General features: G+C 31.0%; 2 protein-coding genes across 11 annotated transcripts in view; one reads left to right on the top strand and one right to left on the bottom strand.

Moving 5' to 3' along the window:
- The window catches only part of LOC124428812 (N-alpha-acetyltransferase 15, NatA auxiliary subunit), a 43,163-nt gene that overhangs the window by 16,811 nt on the left and 3,553 nt on the right, over positions 1-22,799 (bottom strand). The gene's annotated exons all lie outside the window — the stretch shown is intronic.
- LOC124428769 lies at positions 4,816-22,422 on the top strand. Of its 10 annotated transcripts, none has more exons than XM_046973299.1 (3): positions 4,816-5,096; positions 5,465-5,576; positions 18,797-22,422. In XM_046973299.1, the coding sequence occupies exon 3, from the start codon at positions 18,797-18,799 to the stop codon at positions 21,995-21,997; it is 3,201 nt and encodes a 1,066-aa protein (XP_046829255.1). In that variant the 5' UTR covers positions 4,816-5,096; positions 5,465-5,576; the 3' UTR covers positions 21,998-22,422. The 10 variants fall into 10 exon arrangements, with proteins under 10 accessions (XP_046829255.1, XP_046829225.1, XP_046829233.1 ...); XM_046973269.1 differs by having other exon boundaries at positions 5,465-5,645; XM_046973277.1 differs by having other exon boundaries at positions 4,816-5,100; positions 5,465-5,645.

Here is a 22,799-nt window from a genome sequence, read left to right as displayed (position 1 = left end):
TAGTAGTAGTAGTAGTAGTAGTAGTAATAGTAATAGTAATAATAGTAATAATTTCTTTTATGTTAACTCCCTATGAGAGAAAAGAACGAGGATTCCTGACAAGGTGACCGTTCCTGGAAATCCGGATGAACTCAAAACTTCATCTTTCGTCCTTGTATGCTTCTCTCTCTCTTCCTCCCCCTCTCCCCCTCTCTCTCTTTATCTATCTATCTATCTCTATCTGTTTCATTCCTTCCTTTAGTGATCTGAGTCAGAGGGTTCGTGGGAAAAATTGCGTTACGTTCTTACGAGAGAGAAAGAGAGAGAGAGAGAGAGAGAGAGAATGAATCCTGATTTGAAACAAAAATTTTTCCTCCGTTGATTTGACCACATCAGGACGAACTTATATATACGTCATCACGAAGATACCTCGTGTTCAACCGATGCCGTCATAGTCCGAGAATATGATGATTGAGATTCACGACGTCATTGGAGTAGGAAAAAGATAGATAAAGAAAGAGAGAGAGAGAGAGAGAGAGAGAGAGAGAGAGAGAGAGAGAGAGAGAGAGAGAGAGAAATAAAGAATGCCGTCGAACGTGCTAAGATCGGACAGAGACCGCAAATTTCTGAGAGAGTCGAGGAGTCTGTCCTAATTTGGTAGCATCTGCTGGGTGCATTGAGGATGTGTCGTTTGAAGGTCGTAAGTTCGTCGTACCGAAGGATCGAAGATAAATCGTTCTACTTGTATAATTTTTTTTTCTTCTTCTTTTTTCTTTTTTTTTTTTTTTTTAATTGTCTTCTTCGAACCGTTCACCACGTAGCATCGAACGAAAAATTTATCTCTCTTATAGAAGGAACACCTACGGTGGACTGTGCATGTTGGTAGGTATCATTCTATTTTTTTTTTTTTTTTAGCATCCTTTGTCCTTTTTTCCTTTTTCTTTCTTTTTTTTCTGCAGTTTTTAATTTCTCCTTTAGATCGACTATAGGGAATATTCGTTGGATACGTAAGCTTTGAGAGAATTCGTGTTGAGCGAGAGTATATGTTCATTCTCTTTCTCTCTCTCTCTCTCTCTCTCTCTCTCTCTCTCTCTTTCTCTCTTTCTTTCTCTTTGTTCATCGAGTGGGCCTCTCTCATTGTTCACATTTTTCCTCGGTAACGTTAAGAGAATAGGGATTTTTTTCTTGTACTTTCTTGTTTTCTTTTCTGGTTGTTCTTTTTTCTTCTTACTCTCATGGTAAGAATATACCATGTACATTCGGTATATAATGTAAAATGTCAACTTGCGGGTATCCTTAGTGGCCAGGGCGTGCCACGTGAATATAAATTAACGCGAACTGCTCCGTAAGACGCTCGTGAAATGTCAACGCATGTTATAAGAACCTATATCAAATAATATCAATTGTTTCTGAACCTTCATCATTCTTATTATATTTTCATTGAACTATAATATCCTAATAAAGAAATGAAAAAAAAAAAAAAAAAAAAAAAAAAAAAAGAAAAAAAAGAAGCCAGAAGAAAATAAATAAACCTAATCGATTCGATATTTAAATGGAAAATTATTTGATGGACAAAAGAAACGATTATTAATCAAATTTTATTAATCAAAATATTATCAATCAAATATCAATAATACAACGTCAATAAATTGACGCTATAATACCTTTCGTCGGAGCTATGCAAGTGCATAAATTTTTCATATAGTTATTAAAATAAATATTAAGAATTTACGAATATCGATGGTTTAATAAAAAATTAAACGAATATATTAAATTAATATGACGAAATAAATAATAATTATAATAACGATTACATACAATTTTATATATTTATTTCATATAATTGTATAAGTGTTTTATAAGCGTACAAATCAGATTATATATTTGTGATCGGGCAATAATGTGTTAATTGTAACATTTGGAAGACGTTCGAACGCAACAGTGCAAGAATTCGAATAAAGAATGAAAAGAGAGAAAAAAAAAAACCGATTACTCTCGTGGAATACATAAATGATCGCTTGTGATTGGAAGCACGTGCATGAAGTTGACCAAAAAAAAAAAAAACTATAAACTAAAAAAAAGAAAAATAAAAAAAAAAGAAAAATAAAAAAAAAAGAAAAAGAAAATAAGAATAAACAAAAAAAAAGAAAAATAAACGAAACGAAAAGATGAGGAGAATTACGAGATTAGAGTCGGTATGCCAACGTAGGATGATTACAGTTATTTGTCGAAAACTGCCAAGAAGAAATTGTCTACTTTTTTGTCAGTGTCTCCTCTACAAAAGATTTCGCAATTGGTGTTGTGGGAGTTCAGCATTATAAAAACTATGAAGAAGACGAAAAATGAAAAGGAAAAAGAAAAAAAGAAAAAAGAAAAAAGAAAAAAAAAAAAAAAGAAAAGGAATTGAAACCTTTTTTGTTTTCATTATCTCGAAGAAGCGAAGGAATACAATGTCAGATATTTCTTTTTTTTTTTTTTCCGAAGCGTTTCAATAATCCTTACGATAATTCTTATCCAACGTATGTTTAATTTATATACATATTTTCTTGTACATAAAAGCAATTTCTGATTGAAATTATTAAATACTTGAGAGATTATTAGAGGCCGAGTCTATTTAGAATTCTAATTATTCACATAAATATGTAATAATGGTTAATTAAAGCGATAACGGAGACATTTTCCTTTTTTTTTTTTTTTCTTTTTTGCCCCCTTTTATGAAACAATATTATATATATTTATATAATACATACTTATAACATGGCGGGAATAACTTCATTTAATGTGTACATAATAAATAAATAAATAAATAAATAAATAAATAAATAAATATTTATATTGTTTTGTTGCATCGTATATGTAATATATATACATAATGTAATAATGAAATATATACGTATGACATAATACAAAAAAAAATATATATATATATATATAATGATTACGTTATAAATAAATATATACAATGTAACGTAAAATAAGAAATTTCGTGAAGTTCGATTCGATTCGAAAAGTGGGCCAAAACTTTCGTCCGTGTTTAAAGCACGTGAGATGCATAAGGAAAGACTTTTGCGCAGTACTCGTGGATGATTATTTATACATACATACATATGTACAATACGTGCAAAATCTTTCTTCCCTATCGGCAAAACCCTTTCATATATATTGTATATATGTAAATATATATGTAAGTATACATGTACATATATATCCCTCTGTACAGGAAAAGCGACTAGAGGTTTCGTGTCAAGCATGCAGAACGCGAAACTTGGAGGAAAGTGAAACAGATTTTTCCCGTCACGATTCAATTTTTTCTTGTTTTTTATTCTTTTCTTTATTTTTTTATTTTTATTTTTTCTTATTTTCTTTTCCACGATTTTGTAATATTCACAGATCATATATTCGAAAACGAAATATTTGCAATAGAAGATGTATCAATTTAAATGTACTTGTATAATCATAAATGCAGAACTTATGAAGGTTAAGGGTCGTAAAAAAAAAAAAAAAAAAAAAAAATCACTTTGTTCGATAGACGGAATTATTTATGAGATCAGATATTTATATATCAATTTAAATGATGAATTTAAGATTTGTGATTGTATTAAAGTGCCAATCAACGAATGACTTCATTTCATAAGTGAGTAAAAAATGATCGAGATATATGTGTGTATGTGTGTAGTTCTTAAATGATTCTCGATATTTTACATTTAAATTAGACATTTCAAACTTGTTTATCGAGATGCGAAAGTCCCGAAGAAAATAATTAACGAATAAAATTAACGAATAAAAATGGAATATAATTAACAAAGAATATCACGCATATAAAATCTTGCACATTATCATGGAACGTGCTTACGACTCAATCGATAACGCTGGAATTAAATTATTCGAATTTTTTAATCGTTCGAAGTGAGAGAAAGAGAGAGAGAGAGAGGGAGAGAAAAAGAGATGTCGGCATCATTAAAAAAAAAAAAAAAAAAAATCTACAGGTGACATCAATCGTTTTAATATGCTTTTATATTTTAATACTGTCAAAATGACGGATTATATATTGTATAAGTATTATATTAATGTTATTAAAATATAATTGTTAGATTAATGTTAGATGAGAATTGTTATTGTTTATTCGTTATTAGAGAGTTAAATTTTTCTTTTAAAAAATTATCGATAATATAATTATTAATGTAATAATAATTAAAAATTGTTCTTGTTTATATTGATTATTTAAAAATTAAATGTTTCTATAACGATTGCCGAAAATATAATTATATAGAATATATACGTTAAACGAAAATTGTTTCGTCTTATATATTTATTATCACAAAATGAAGCAAATATAAAAAGTAAAAAAGAATTTTTTTTAAAAAGTTTTTTCTTTTTTTTTTTTTTTAAGTGGCACAACTCCTCGTCAAATTAACAAATGCGATAAAAATAAAGCGATAATACTAATATTAATTATCCTTTTTCTTTTCCATAATGTATACTTTCGATTTTACTTCTTCCATTATTTCATTGTAAAAAAAAAAAAAGGAATAAATTTTATATATAGGAAAAAATTTATGTTAACAAAAATATGTATTTTCGATCTAATAAATTCGATTATTAACAAGTATCTTAAAAATAGATTCTATGTGATGGGATGGATATGGAGGATGAGGGGAGGGGGGCGGGATGAGGATAGACACACAAAACAAATAGCTTTTCCTATGGACGATTGCGTTTCAATGACGTCGTAGAAGATTCGTTGGAGAGGGACAGAGAATGTTGGGAAGGGTGAGAGAGAGAGAGAGAGAGAGAGAGAGAGAGAGAGAGAGAGAGAGAGAGAGAAGCATAAGCGGAATAACAGGAGGGTTTAGCGCGCCAGTTGCACGCTCGACACATAACGGTGTGTATCTGTTCCTTCTCGCGCATAAATTCAACGTGACAATACGAAAACGAAGTCAGTAATCAAAGTCGAAATCGAAGAAAAAGGAAGAAGAAGAAGAAGAAGAAGAAGAAGAGACGGAGGAGGAGGAGGAGGATAAACTGGCGCAGGGCCAAGGAGGATTCAACAATATAAAGATCACCGATCGAGCGTCATTCTTGATTACTCGCTCGTGCAACGTCGTCTCAAGTGCAGTGTCGGTGCATCTCTCTTTCTTTTTTCTTCTCCCTCTCTCTCTCTCTCTCTCTCTCTCTCTCTTCCTTTTTTCTCTCTCTCTTTTCTTTTTTTCCTCTCTATCTCTCTATTATCCTATTTCAAATAGAATCCGAAAAAAATCACTTTTATTAATCATATATATATATATAGAAATTATAAATAATGACAGAGAAAGAAAGAGTCAAAGTGATTGAGTGACTAAGTGAGAGAAAAAGAGAGACAGAGAGATAAAGAGAGAGAGAGAGAGAGAGAGAGAGAGAGAGAGAGAGAGAGAGAGAGAGAGAGAGAGAGAGACGAGAAGATGCGTTAATCTTTAATCGTGATAATTTTATCCGATTAATCAATCAGTGAATTGACAAGTGTTGAAATTATCCGTGAAAGAAGAAAAAAGAAATAAAGAGAGAGAGAGAGAGAGAGAGAGAGAGAGAGAGAGAGAAAGAGTGAACACATCGTACAGATCGTGAGTTGTTTTCCCACAAATTCAATATTTTCAACGCTTCCTCGAAAGTCCTCAGGTTGAATGAAAAAGGTGTGATGATTCATACATACACAGTAGTATACAGGTGGCTCGTAGAACACGTGGTTCACCCGTCTAATAGTCACGATGATATAGGATCCTTCATCTCTTTCGTGGTTTTTCCCACCATATATATATAAATATATAATATAAATACATACATTTATATATATATATCTTTGTCTCTTTCTCTCGTTAGGATACACATTCTTATGCTTGAAACGTTAAATATGAATTTTCGTTTCGTCCCTTTTCATTTTATTTTATTTCATTTTTTTTTTACCGCCTCCCTCATCCCCGTCTTCCGCGTTCGTATAAGAGAACGATTATATATTCTTTTTTTATCTGCATTTAATTGGATCCAATATAAAAAATTGTTGTATCATCTTACATATATATATATATATATATATATATATATATATATATATATATATATACTATCTAATTAAATTGATAAACGAGAAGGAAAGCGGGAAAGGAGAAAGAGAGATAGATAAATAAATAAATAAATAAATAAATAAATAGATAAATAGATAGATAGATAGAGATGGAGAAAGAGTTTAACCGATAAATAAATATAACTATACATTTTCACATCCTGTCACGAGAATGATCTTCTCTCTTTGGTATCTCATGGTAGCTTAGACTTAGTATATCCGGTCTGGTTATAGTTAAGTACTTGCGAAAGTTAGGATTTCCGGTACGTTAACTATGCTTCGAACAACGACAACGACGATAAAACGACATTTATTGGATCGGTCTTGAATATATATATATATATATACGCATTCATATATATACATATATACATACATATATATATATATATCTTTACGTGCGTAAATACATACGTTTTGTCACCAATAGATATGACTCGCCTTCGATTTGCGAAGAAACGTGTCATACTTTCACTTCGACATAGCTGCACCATCGAAAAGATCGGCCCCCTCTGCCCCCATACCCCGCTGATTGCCACCCCTCGTTTTCTTGATCATTGGCTACGCGTGCCATGACATACGCTTTCCATATATACATGTATATATACAAAATATATATACATGTATATATTCTATATCTAATCAATGTAATTAGAAACTTGTGTAGATCAAATTATATATATATATATATATATATATATATATATATATATATATATGTATGTATGTATATATTCGTCGTATCTATGTTCGATATCGATGATCATTTTCAACTAATCTTAATCGAACTTAATTGTGCCTCGAAGCGGTAAAAGCGTTCTCAATATTCTAAAATAATCATTTCTAATCTCGTATATTAAAAGATTAATATATTTTCTTCTCGTTTCATATGAAAGCTCAAGAGGAAACGAAAATTTTCTTTATAAATATTTATTTGTTTAATTCATTTTAATTAGCTATTTGAATGTCGATCAATTAATATAGATATTAGTTTTCTAATTTGAAATGAATTACGAACAACAAACATTTATATTTTTTAAGAGTGACGTTTATCGTAAAAAGAAAAACGAAAAAAAAAAAAAAAAATGACAGAAAAATATTTTTTTCTTTTTTCCTTTTGATAGAAAATCAATCTGTTAATCAAAACGTATTAATTCAAACGTTTATCGTTTATTCGTTTATTCGAAAGATCCAACAATTAATATTTTGTTCCTTTTAATTCGATAAAGAAATCCATTGATGATTGAAAAGAGATGAGATCGAGTTAATTCATGGATAATAGATGTAAATTGTTATGTCATGTACGCGTATTACGTATATTCATCTTTATATAACGAAGTATTATACACGATAGTTATTTACATATCCAAATGAAAAATAACGAGGAGATGGTTAACACCAATTAACCGGAAAATTATGTCAATAACAATGCAAATTGATCGTACGAGTTAATAGAACAGATGCGATATATATAATATATATATATATGTGTGTGTGTGCGCGCGTGCGCGTGTATATATATATATATATATTTAATAATCTGGAAAATGAGATTCCTCGTAGAAAATTCACTCATCAGGGTAGGATCTTTAATTTATTAATAACGTTCTATTTTCATATGGTTCATGGACATAATATAACTATATCGTGCAATACGTTATCGTAACAACGATATCGATCGAACATAATATATATATATATATATATATATATATATATATATATATATAACTTCTATATACTTGTCGAATATCTTATAATATAGAAACCTATCTCTTCTATATTAAATATACTATTCATAATAATACTATTAATTGATATAAAAGAGTATATTGAATATTTCAAAGTATTTCATTAATTTACATTCTTCTTTAATTCGACATCAAATTCTTTCGAAGAATTTGAGAATTTTCTTATCGATGAGTCAAGTCTTTTTCTTTTTTTTTTTTCCAATCGGAAAAGAGGATCTTCTCTACTACTACTACTACTACTACTACTACTAATAATAATAATAATAATAAATTCTATAAATAGTATTAAAATGATTATATTTTAAATATTTTTGACTAAAAAGATTATAGAAAATCATGATTCGTCGAACTGATCTATTCTTTTGAAATTTTATTTATTATTATCCGGTAATAATTTATCATAAAGATTGGATCGACAATGACTTAACAAGTTTATCATTCGATAACGAGAATGACCTACGAAAGCAGATGATTAACGACACACACACACACATACACAGAAAGATTTCGCACACACGTACGCATGCACGTACACATGCATGTACGCAGAAACACATGAAATACTAGCAGGGAGATACGCAAAGTCAAAGAATAATATACAAACGATGACGTCGTCGTCGTGAATGTAAAATTACAAACCCCTTCAAATTATAACGGAACCACAACTGCTTATCAAATTACGTAACATAACGTTTAACGAAGAAACAAGAAGAAATAATAATCCAATACGGAGAAAGTAATACGTGTGTCCTGTTTGGCAAGATCAATAATGATCATTTTTCGATTCTATCAGCCGTAAGAAGATAGATATCGAACGTATATGTATATAACTACGTACGTACGTACGTACGTATATATGTATATAATGCGTATTTACTTCGATCATGCTCATATGATAGAAAATAATGACAAACTTTCGAAGAAATTCAAATGCCATGTATGTAACGATTGGTATTTCATTCCAACAACAGTCATCGTAATTTATCCATTTTATTAAAACGATTCATTGATTCACATGATTTACTCAGAAAATGATCTGTCGAATGAATGATATCTGGTTTGAATAAACCTTGAACTTTCGTTGGGATGGGAAGGAGAGGAGAGAGAGAGAGAGAGAGAGAGAGAGATAGAGGGAAATTATTGGGAGGGGAGGTGGGGGGAAAGAAGAAAAAAAAAAAAAAAGAAAAAAGAATTAAAACGTACAATTTCGCGGACGTCTTCTCCATTAGTAATCGTTTATCTATCAGACTATCTATCATTTTCATTCGATTCAAGTACCCATACTTTATATATCTACGTAGTTGCATAAAATCGTACACGAGAAGAATTTTATCGTAGAAAATGGAACATTGTAATTTCTTTCGCGACAGTGATTCTAGTTGCGTGCAACACTGAAACGATCGTATTAGAAAAGTGGATAAAACGAAAGGTTGCATCAACGTTTCACCTGTGGTCAACTTTTATAGTTCTTTTTCTTTTTTCTTTTTCCTTTTTCCTTTTCTTTTAGCGTGTTCTCTTTTTCCTTTATGTTATATTACAAAAACGAGAGACGAGGTCTCGAAATGTCTGAAAATATATCGACGTGCCATTTATTAATTCAATAAACAATCGTTATTAATATTTCAAATAGAAATAATCATTTTTATCTAATCGCGTGATTAGAACATTATTACAATTGGTTTAGAAAAAAAAAAAAAAAAAAAAAAGAAAAAAAGAAAAAGAAAGAAAGAAAGAATTAGAAAAACAATCAGTCTTGACGACTCTTTCGTTTGAAATGATTCCAATGAAATAAGAAAAAAAAAGGAAGAAAAAAAAAAAAAAAAAAGATTCATAGAATCTCATGGACGTATTCGCTTAAAATTATCATTCATATGATACTAGCTGCTATATGATGATAAAATTATTCCAAAATGATTGACAAGAGCAGAAAAATCAATGAGCCTCGTCTACGTAATTCGTCTGAAATAATAATTTCCATAACAACGCGATTATAAATTCAATAAGTTATTATGGTTAATAATTTCAATCAATTAAAAAAAAGAAAAAAAAGAAAAAAAAGAAAAAAAAAAAAAGAGAAAAAAAAAACCAGAAAAAGAAAAAAAATCCAAAGAATCTCTTCGGCGTATTCGCCTTCGACGAAACATGAATAAAATTCCAAATGCGAGATATCGACGTTGATGAGAAAGAGAGAGGGAGAAGACAAAAAAGAAAGAAAGAATGAAAGAAAGAAAAAAAACAGAAAAGAAAAAGGAAAAAAAAAAAAAAAAAAAAAAAAAAGAAATATAAATCGAAGGAGCCTTGACATAACCTTCGACTTCCGCAAGGGCTTGTCGATTTTTCCTTTCAATGGAACAGCACGCAAGCGAATTGCATTCTAGAGAATCCTCTTCGTGGCATTGTACTGCACTAAGTGCCAAAGAACAATGAGCTATGAGAGAGTATAATGAGAATTTGAAGAATTTGATAATATGGAAAGCTACGTTGTAGCGGTATATATATATGTGTATGGAAAAAAAAAAAGAAAAAAAAAAAAAAAAAAAAAAAAAAATGCTTCGAGAATGCGGATAAAAATGTATATCGACGTATCAGAAACGATAATACCGGTTAGAGATACTTAAATGATGATTCATTAAGTTAAAATAAAATCCTATTCGTTAGGAAAGTTATTTTTTTTTTTTTTTAATATCTTGCCATTAATAATATCAGTGATAGATCAAAAATGTTATAATATCCCTTTACGGTATAATAGATTTGACCAAAAAGAAAAAGGATAATTAATTGGATAAATATTATTTTTCCAAATCGTTGATTTAAACCACTTTCACAGAGTAATTAGCATAGATAAATATAAGAAATAAATGAATATAAAAGGGAAACGGGTTCGTCGTCGTCGTTCGAGCGTTTCGATTAGAATCTTACAGTTTTTTTTTCTTCTTTTTTTCTTTTTTTTTTTTTTTTTTTTTTTTTTTTAATTCCCGAAGGTAAACGTACGATGATAAATGGCGAATGGAAACACGGCCAGCATGTTGACACGAGATGAAATTAACTTGGTCACGTTTATTTATTCTACAAATGTTTCTATCACGAAGGTCCGCGAAGAGGTCATTTACTACAGTCGTCGACAGATATACTCGGGAGAATTTTCTTTTGAAATAAAATTTTCGAACTATACGTTTTTCTTTTTTTTGTGTTTACTAGAAATTTTTGTGGTTTCTTTTTTTCTTTTCTTTTTTTTTTTTAAGCGAGGACAATCAACGATTCGAAAACGTAATTGATTTTGAATCGAGATTTAACAGAATATAGTATGATAGTCATATACATTATTTTCGATAATAAATTCATAAAAAAAAAAGAAAAAAAAAAAAAGAGAAAATAAAGGAGGAATGAAATTTAACGATGATCGTTTGGACAAAATCGAATCATTAACCTTGTGTATATGTTATTTGTCTTTATGGTTGTGGCCCGTTAAAACGACAAAAAGCGTTTATAAACCGGTATCGGGTGCCAATCAATTTGATTTCGCGTTTGCCTTCGATAACTTCGCCGACGAGGTGGAAAATCGTGAAATTAATTTCGTACGTGTTAAATATTTGCGATGTCATAAACGATCATTAAAAAAAAATATATATATATATTTTTTTGTTTGGATACAAGAAATGAAGAATCAAATTTTTATGAAAGAAAACTAAATAAACCTTCTATGACATCAGATGATCAAAAAAAGAAAAAAAGCCATACACACACATTAATAAACATAAGAATTTAGAAAAAAAAAAAAAAAAAAAAAAAAAAAAAATATATATATATATATATTTAATTTTTATATTTACTACTATTACACTACAACAATTTAGTTCATATTCGAAGATAAATATTTGCTAAATACAAATTATGATATTATATATTGACAATTCATCAATATTAAAATTAAAATTCGCTAAGTATTAATTCTTTATTTAGACACGAAGAAGTAAAAACAAAGAAAAAAAAAAGAAAAACAAAAAGAAAAAGAGAAAAGTGTTCGAGATTACTTAACGTTGGCGTTAATTGGAAACCAGAGATGTTAATTCGTTTCACATATTAGCAAAGAGAGTAGAAAAAATCGAAGGAGCAACGACAGTTAAGGAAAGTGCGACCGATAATATAATATACATACATACATAGATATATCGAAGAAACAAATACATACATACATACATACATACATACATACATACATACATACATACGTACATACATATATACATACTGAAGAGGATCGAGAAAAGAGAAGAAAGATGAGAAAAAGGAGTTGGAGGTGGAGGTGGAGTTGAAGGAGGACGACGAAGGACGAAGGAGGACGAAAAGAACCGGCAAATGCGGTAATACGAGAGAGGAGGCATCGGGATGAACGAGAGACGAGCAAGAATTATGCAAGAGTTTCAACTCTTGCACGAGTTGCCTCGACGAAGCAAGCCGGTCAATGCCAAGGTGTTCCACCTCTGCGAATCAACTGAACGATGACCACCACGAAGGATTCTCATTGGGAAGAATTTTTTGCTTGGGTGAAAAATAAAAGGACGTGCAAATAAACGTCGCAAAATTATTTTTTGAGGTCACGTTATTTTCATGCTAAAAAGAGAGAGACAGACAGACAGACAGACAGAGAGAGAGAGAGAGAGAGAGTGAGAGAGAGAGAGAAATATATATATATATATATATCTGTATTTTGCAATAGCTTGAATGCTTCTTAAAAAAAGAAAAAGAAAAGGAAAAAAAAAGAAAAAAAAAGAAAAAAAAAAAAGGAAGAAATAAGAATGGCCTTTATATTTCTCTTTGATGTTTCATCTCTCACCTTATCGCGGCCATGATAAACAGATTTTGAAGACTAACAAAATACGAATTTTTATTATTATTATTATTATTATTATTATTATTATTATTTTCTTTTTTTTTTTTATAAGAAACGAAATTTCGAAACTTCCTTTTTCTATATATGTACGTATGTATATACGTGCAAAATCGAAACGATTGTTAATCGAACATAAAAAAAAAAGAACAAAAAAAAAAAGTAATACACAAAGGATATAGGACGTGTATTTTTCTGCTGAACGGTGAACGGGGAGAGAATCGTTGAGTATCGTTAAGCTCGCTTACTCGGCGAAAGTGTAGCGTCGAATAGGTAACATTATACAATATCAAGAGTACCAGAACGTAGAGAAAAGAGAAAGATATATATATATATAGGGTGTCCCATTTGAAGTTTCTCATACAATATTTTTCTCAAAATAATTAATTCGTTCGAGAGAAGAAAAAAAAAAACAATAAATAAATAAATAGAAAAAAAAAAAAAGAAAACGAATAAAATTAATCTAATAAATCTTAATAAATTAATCTTTCGGTTACATGTTAGAGTATGCTCCTATGATTTTATTAAACTGATCTTTAATACGTGCGTTTGTTTTTTTTTTCTTTCCATACCGGAATATACGATAACACTTTTAAATATAATTCATTTTAATAATATTAATTAGGTTATTAGGTTATTAGGTTGTTTAGATTTATTTCGTATTGAATTCAATTCATCTCGACGTGTAAAGTTGATCTAAATAAAAACAATAGTTATAAAAAGACAAAGGTCACTTTGAATCGTCTTCAGAGAAGATCAGTGCTTATCGTTAAGATATTATCCCTTCTCGAAACGTTTTTCTTTTTCTTTCTTTTCTTTTCCTCTTTTTTTTTTTTTTTTTTTTTTTTTTTTTTTTTTTTTTTTTTTTAACATTCTTTTTAACATTTTTTTTTTTTTAAAGTTAGAAAACAGTTCGAGAATTAATTGCGTGCGAAACTTCAAATGGAACACCCTATATATTCACATACAACACACACGCACACACACATACATATATAGAGAGAGAAAGAGAATTACATTCTAAAAAAGATTGTACTCGGTTAACTCGTTTCCTAGTTTTATAAAGTCATCGATAAATCGAGCTCGATATTTCAATGGATTGGTTCAACGAAATTTAAAGAGATCATTTTTTATTTGAGAAAGAAAAAAAAAAGATAAAGAGAGAGAAAAGAAAGTATTTAGGTACATCTACAAAAATCGATACTAACTGAACAGTTGTTGAGCATACGGTAAAACGATCTACGCGATCGACTACTATCTAACCTTCTCCAAGCGATTCATTAATACATGACATCAGGTAGAACATAACTATCAGATGTCGGACTAATATCGATCACCTAGAAGGTTCTCCTATCTGTGATGATCAAAGTCTGATGGGATCATTTACCATCCCGATTATCATTTTCCATCCTCGTATCGATTTTCTTCTTCTTATTTACGTTCTACGTACTTAGAACATTTTAAAAGCTTATTAGATGTTTATAATTTATAAAAGTATTATCGTTTATCTCGTAGAGATTTCTTTTTTGTTTTTTTGTTGTTGTTGTCGGTTTTTTTTATTTTTTATTTTTTTTTTTTTCTTTAATTAACGCGATTTACCGTCACATGCATGATTTAATTTAATTTCAATTTTTTGTCTTGTTTATCTATCTTTCTCGTTTACATAACTTTTTTTTTATTTTTCTTATACATACAGCGAAGGATTCAAATTTAATATATAACTTATAATAAGATGAAAAGATATTTACATTGTGCAGAAGTATAATTACTTATTTGTTTGTTTGTTTGTTTGTCTTTATAAATTGCCACATGAATCACAGCTGATATTCATTTAACAACTATTACAGATATCATTTCATTATTATTAATGTATGTTTTTCTTGTATATATTTTTTATTTTCTTTTTTATTTTTCCATATAATGTAACATAGATGACAATTGATTTTCCTTAACTACCGTCAGATATCTATCCTTTTTTATTTATACAATTTTAATCACATGAGTTAGATTAAAATGTATTTCCTTATTTTATTATTTTTTCGGAATAATAAAAAAAAAAAAAAAAAAAAAAATTAGATCAAATTTATTTGATCAGTAAACGTATTAATAAGACTTAAAAAAATAAAAAGAAAAAAATTAAAAAAAGGGAATTTGGGCCGGGAGAGAGAGAGAAAAAAAGGAGAAATTACGAACTAATTGTAAATGAATATTTCGAGAGCGTACGCGGAATTATTCAATAATAATGCGACGTTACTGAAAAGAAATTGAATGTTAATCCGTGTTAGGGGATCACGATGCGAAACAAAAAGGAAAGTAGTCAAAGGCGTAAAGTCAATTGAATAACGGTAAATCCGGAGTTCTTACGTCGGAGGGATTATTTACGTCGTCCTTGTGTGCGGATACGGGATAAGTGAAATAACCATACCGTTACGGCCGACGTAACGTTTTCACGTTAATACAACGAGAAACGAAATAATAAAGAATATTATAAAAGAAAATGAAAAAGAAAAAGTGGAGAAAACATGTTTCCAGAATCATCGGTATTATTAAGAGAGATCGACGAATATATAGTGTCGATCTCACATCGATTCCGTTTTAACTTTTACCTCCTAATATATATATATATAATTCTTTTTTTTTATCGTAGGATCGTAGGATCGTAGGATCTTGAAATATCGGTGAATCATAGAAACATATTATTGCGTCACTTCCGTGCAAGACTCGTTTCCGACTAGTTCGATCCAAGCTAAGTGAGAGATCAATCTAATGTTTCTATAGGAGACCGCAAAATCTCGCTCTCGCATGACGATAAAAAATTGTCGAACGATAGCGAAAAGAGAGCTTATCGATTGGACGACGGTACAAACTTTCTTTTTACTATATTATATGTATATATTTATAAAAAATATAAAAAGAAAGTTTCTATTGTAAAAAAACAAAAAAAGAAAAAACGATATACACACACACACACACACACACACACACACACACACATGTTATTTTTAACGATAAAAATATCATATATCTGATAGTAAATATGTAGACTATCATATATATGTATATACAGCAAATATACTGTAGAGTAATATTATCATATATGAAAAAAGAAAGTTTCTATTATATACATACATACATACATACATATATATATATATATATATATATATATATAAAGAAAAAAAAAAGAACAAAAGGGATATCCATATATTTATATATAATTTTTTAAAAATAATAATACATTATCATATATGATATATAATTTATAATAGAGAAAACTCTATGATATTATAGTACGCGCAATAGATAAAGAAATTAATAAAATTAATAATCCCTATTATGATATTAACTATTTTATGAATATCGTTAGGCAAATAAATATTTATCATTTATTTATAAATCGATTTGACGAATTAATTTTGTTTCTTTTTCATTAATCGCATAACTAACGTTAATGCGATACAAAAAAAAAAAAAAAGAAAAAAAGAAAGAAAAAAAACTAATAAAACTACTTGTCATTCGTATCTTCATTACGATCAATGGGGAACGATAGAAGTACATTATTCGTTCATTTTTGAATATTGATATCTTCTTTTTTCGCTTTCGATTAAAATTTCGTAGGGTAGGGAACGACAGAAGAGATAATCGATGAGAAAACTATCGTCAATCGAGAGTACGCAGACTTGCGACGAAGAACTTCCTCCTTTCGAACTGGTATACATACATACATACATACATACATACATACATACATACATACATACATACATACATACATACATGTATACATATATACATACATACATGCATACGTACATGCATACGTACATACATGCATATATATATATACGTATATGTTTACGTGTATCTGTACACACATAGGATAAATTCACGCATATATACATGGACATAGATGAAAAGTCTATTTCTTGGTGCAGTGGCTGTACACGATTGGAAATGGCTCCACCTTTCCGTACGTCCTTGGCGGACTGCCGGTGCACTCTGAGAAAGGCGATGAAAATTGTGCCAGTCACGTGTATCATGTCGGTGCGAACGCTCGCACCGCGTCTTTCCTCGTTCGTTCTCGAAATTCGAGAATCGAAATCGAAGGGAGACGACGTAATAGAATCAACGAGATCGAACGTACGATATATTATTATATCTCCGTTAAATCGACGGTAATTAAGAAGTGCTTTTGAAAAGTGATCGAGATAAAACATACAAAAAAGGAAAAAAAAAAAAAAGAAACAAAAAGAAGAAGAAAAAAAAAGATAAGAAAAAAATAAAAGAAAAAGTAGAATGGTGAACGAATAAAATAAAAGAAAAGTCAAATTTTTTCCCTTTGAAGATCCAAAGTCAAATTGTATTGTTAAAAGGAAAAAAAAAAAGAAGAAGAAGAAGAAGAAGCAGAAGCAGAAGCAGAAGAAGAAGAAGAGAAAAGAAAAAAGTTCGTTCACATGGAGAAATCGCTTTATTTTTCTCTTTCTCTCTTTCTCTCTCTCTCTCTCTCCCTTTTTCTCTTTCTTTTCTTCTTTCTGGTTCGTTGTTAAAACTTCCGTATCTGTGAAGGAAGTATATTACATCGGATGACAGTTAAATCGCCGGTATCTGCGAACGCATGAAATAAGAAATCTTTGAAAAGGATCATTATTTCTTTCTTTTTTCTTCTTTTCTTTTTTGTTGTTTCTCTTTAATATTTCTGATTAATACTGATTACATACTCGAGGAGAGAAATCATTTATAATCTTGTTCATTAACGTATCATCCTAAATATGATTTTCTCAAAGAAAAGTTTACGAGGAGAAGAAGTTCCGTGTTCTATAGAACGTTTGTTAGTTCCGTCTTAGATAGAAACTCGTGTACGTCCATTTATATATATATATATTTGTGTGTGTGTGTGTGTGTGTGTGTGTGTTTGTGTACTTGCAAGAAAGAAAGAGATAGAAAAAGATAGTATATGTGTTAAGAAAAAAATCGTTAAAGAGATACGAGAAACGCGATTGCGTATGTTACTTCCGTTAGATCAACGAAAATGGTCCATAATATATATATATATATATATATATATATATATATATATATATATATATATATACATATACTTGGAATATCGTGACTTGTTTATCTATCATAATGGATGGTGCAGTTTAGACGATAATGCAACCGGAGAAAACGTGGAATCGTGCACAAGTCGATTAGCTTCGTTATTCGCTCTCTGAAGTCATTACGTTTAGAAGTTGTTCGACTACACCGTTGACCCGTGAACATTTGTCGACTAAGAAACAAAACAAGACGAAACGAAAGAACGAACGAACGAACGAAAGAACGTAAGAACGTAAGAACGTTCACCGATTGCTCGCCAGCGAAAGGCGTGGCAAAACGTTAACGCTGCTATCTCCTATATAACTTACGATTCTAAATCGAATTGGGGATTGCTATGGGGAAAATAAAAAAAAAAAAAAAATTGTTAAAGAATTCGTGAAATTCGAAAGATAAAAAATACCCTCGACCTTTTCGTATCTCTCTCTCTCTCTCTCTCTCTCTCTCTCTCTCTCTCTCTCTCTCTCTCTCTCTCTCTTTTTTGTTCTTCTTATCAAAAACGAAAGACTTTCGCGTTCGCATCAAACCGAGACGATCGTTCTACATCGTCGGGGATCCTAATATCGTTACGAATTAGTTAATTAATTAACGAAACTCGTATTAAGATTCTAACGAAAACATATTCTTTTTCTTTATCTTTTATTTCTTTTTTTTTTCTTGTCGGGATAAATTGAATGCAACTAATAACGTTATTACGTAAAGAATTATTAGCGTGAGAATATGTGTTAATGTTATTCGATAATTCGATATTATGTTTTGGGGAAAAATTGCGTGACGTAGTTTTTCGTTCCGTTTCTTTTTTTCCCCTCTACCTGACTCTCCTCAAAAAAAAAAAAAAAAAAAAAAAACGATAAAAATACAATTAATCATTAACGAGAGGAAGTGTAGAAATTAAATTAGAATAAGTTTCAGAATCAAAGTCGATATATATGTATGTATATATATATATATATCTCATTAAATGAAATTGTGTTTATTTAATTTCAGATGACTCGCAAGGCAAACTTCCAGGGACGATTGATCCTGATTCTAGCATTAATAACGGCATGTATGACGATCGTCCAATCGACGAAGACAAAAGAAGAAAAGATCGATATTGACAATGATAGTAGGGAAAAAAGACACGTAGGAATCACTGAAGTACCGTCCACCGATCGAGGAGAACGATCTACTAATATACCAAACATTCGAGTTTTCAACAAGTCATCATCGAGTAGTAAAAGCAATGAGATAAGCTCAGAAACAGGAAGGAAAGTGTCCCATAGACTGATCGGAGGTCATTTGAGAGATGACAGGGTAAAAAAATTATGCGATGTGAAAGATGAGGATATGTTAGCGTCGTCGGTTGGTAATGGTAAAGAAACAAAAAGTTCACTTCGTAGTGACGACGACGACGAAAGGAAAACTCTGTCACAACAGGTAAAGGAGGGTAAATATGGTCTGATACAAAATGAAATATACGAAAATGAGGATAAACCGAGGCGACCGGGTATCATAAGTTATCTCGATAATCCCGAGGTACCGAGGGATACCATTGAAAATCTCGGTGGTCTTGACGAGGATGAAATATGGTTGGCGGAAAATCATTTGCTTGTATTAAAGGGCGGTAATTTTCCGGGACTTGGTCCAACAAATCGGCCGTCGTTTTATCCGTCGAATAAGAACAAAGAAAAGTGGCCACCGATCGATAATTATCAAGCACCTAAAAGACAGGTCAAAATACCGTCTAAACCAAAAGTACCACCACCATTTCCTGTACAGCTTAAGGATGGAGGACCGATACAGATTATTGGGATCAATGGTAGTACAGAGATCGAAAATGTTACGTTAGATCGAACAATGGATCCTTTTTATGGGAAGGGAGGTATTTTACCAGGGGATGGACCGTTCTTTACGATAACATCAAACGGTACAATCGTCGTACCAGATTTTGATTATCCTTTTAATTCTACGACGGATGATGTTAAAGGATCAACCGTTACAAATGACGATGGAAAAAATATCAAATCCGAGGAACCACCGATTTTCTATCATGCAATACCACCTGGCGCTGTATTTGTACCACCACCAAGCAATCGTTCCGATTACGATGACGAGGATCAATCGATATATTATCCACCACCGTATAGCTTTTATTATCCGCAAGATAATACTACGTCAGTACCACCAGGTCCTTTAGTACCTGGTATCATTTTACCACCACCGCCAGACTTCTTCTCATCACTCGAGGAAAAGAAAACTACGACGAAGAAATATACTAAACGTCCAGGCACCTCGATGCTTCCAAAATCAAGACCGACTTATCTTCCACCGAGAAAGCTTACAACGAGAAAACAATGGGAAAGTACGACGGTCGTGCCAAGAATAAGTACAACGCAATTGCCACGTACGAGAATATACAATTCATCGATGTTAAAGAATTTAACGGGAACACCCGTTACAAGGATTCGTCCAAGTACCGTACCTTACGAAGAAGTTACAACTGTTATACCAGAAATACGATCTACTTTAAGAAATAATAATAAATATTACGGCGTTAGTTCATTGATTGGAAATAGAGTGATCGAAACTAGTACAGAAGATAAGGTTCAAACGTGGCCCAGATCGACCAATAGCAAATCTCTTCCGGTATTGACTTATTATGCTTCAACGACACCTTCGTCAATCGATGAATCCGTGGAAGTGACACCAGCTTCTATTAAGAACGTTATAACGACCGAACAACCAGTACAATTACCGAACAGAGCATCATATTATTTCTACGAAGAATCTAATGATGGTAACGTTGCTAGTACCGTAGAATCGGCACCAGTTTATTATCAGACTACTACGGAATCCCCTTATTATAAACTCGAAACACTTTCTCAACAATCAAGAGACGAGAAACCATATTATAGAATCGAAACTAATTCACCAAAGGATATCTCTTCATCGAGAGATTATAATGTCAAACTGATAGATGCCCTTGTTGATAATCCTCAAATATTTCAATATAGAGGTTCCGAAGATTCGTCTACGAAATATGATTCAACATTGGATAGAGATCAAGGCGAACGATTATTGGCGGATCAGGCTCCGATCTATTATCAAACGATAACACCTCGTCCGTCTTTATCATTACAACGATCCTATTACACTACACCAAAATCTTCTTCTAGGTATTATCAAGAATCGAAAGAACGAGTTGACAATAGACAAGATACAATATCTAAACCAATTTATCAATACAGTTTCGAAGTAACTGATTATTCGAGGAGAGATCAGGATCAACGACCTTATTATAGACAACAAAATGAACGTGTCACGTACGATTATCAAACAGTTAAATCTAATAACAATCAACGATATAATTATGAGAACGATCAACCGGATAAGGTACCTTACAAAATTCAAAGTCACATATATCCATCTACGACTGGTCGATCAACGTTAAACGTTACTCCTAATCCTCAGCATGCATATTTCACGCGACAAGAGGAAAGACTTTTGGACGACGTTACGAAAGAATACTTTACGATATTTGGTAAGAAAATTAATGGAAAGGAAACACAAAGTACTACGCCGATTTATAACAAGGCCAATCATGTTACGGAGAAACCCAATTACAATGTTAATAGATATGTATCAAATGATTATAATGTACCACCGGAGATTACTTATAGAGATCAGTTATATTACGATAACGATGCACCACCACCACCACCACCACCAAATCTAGAAAGTGATACACGCGTTAATTATCGCCGACCTTTACCACCTATCAATCCAGACAGCGAATTTATTGAAGTATTCGATCCAAAACAACGTGGACAACCGTATGTTCAACAAGAACCAACAATTTCCCTTAAGGACGATATACTTGTTAATTATCGTAATCCAAGGCCATCGATAAATCCCGATGCCGAATTTATTCATCCTATTTCTATACCTAATCAAGGTTCTGTTAATACTGAAAAAAATAGTGCATACTTTGCTTATAGATTACCAGGCGACGGTGGTCATTTTTATTTCCTTACGCCTCAAGCGATTAGGCAAGAACAAAATGGAGGAGATAGTGGTAGTAATGATAATGACGATGACGGTGATGGTGGTGGTGGTGGTGATGGTGGTGGTAGTGATGGTTATTACTATCCAAAGCCAAAAGGTCCGAAGCTTTTACGACGTAGACGAAATCTTTATAACGTATAATAAGCGTTTCTTTTAATTCTTAGTTAAAAATTCAATTAGGCAGTTGTCCGATGCCATATGTATTAGAATGTTACAAGTGCCGAGAAGATGATGCGTGTCATAAACGTGCGATCGAAACTTTCGGAATATTTATTATCTTTCTGTAAATATCAGGATATTATATAAGTTAAGATAGTTATTAGGCATTAAAACCTTTAAGTTATGCAATCTAGTTAATCATTTCCTTTCATTATTATTGACATGGATTAACGAGATGTTATTTCCTCCCCGCCCCCCCCCCCCGCCCCCGTGCGAAGCTAAGTACATAGAACGCCGAGCGATTGACCGAAATGTACTTGCGCATTGTCTGTGATTGCAATGTATACTTATACACGTACAAGATTGTATATGTACGTTACGATAAATAAATTGCGGGACACATCGTATTTCCTTTATACTATTACTATTACAAAAGCTATTCAAGTTGGCTTCTCCTTTTTTCTTTTTTCATTTTTCTTTGCATTTTGTATTTTTTTTTTTTTTATTTTTGCCATCCTGATTTTTTTTTTTTTTTTTTTTTTTTTTTATGTGTACTACTTCGTTATCGTATTTATTTCATTGTAACTTTTTTTTTTTTTTACGAATATTACGAATATTATCGAGATCAATAATAATGGATTCGTTTAAATTTTTTCTTCGCAAAGTTTCATGAGTAAATATTACGAGCTCCCTCTGATAGACTGTATAGTATATTAATTTTAATTCTTCGAAAATGTTTAATCGAATAATTTATTACAATCTATGTATGAAGTAATAAAAAAAT

The sequence above is a fragment of the Vespa crabro genome, chromosome 1, assembly GCF_910589235.1.
Source record: "Vespa crabro chromosome 1, iyVesCrab1.2, whole genome shotgun sequence".
NCBI classification, from domain to species: Eukaryota; Metazoa; Arthropoda; class Insecta; order Hymenoptera; family Vespidae; genus Vespa; species Vespa crabro.
Note: the sequence above shows the minus strand (reverse complement) of the source record. Positions and strands in the feature narration are given on the sequence as shown.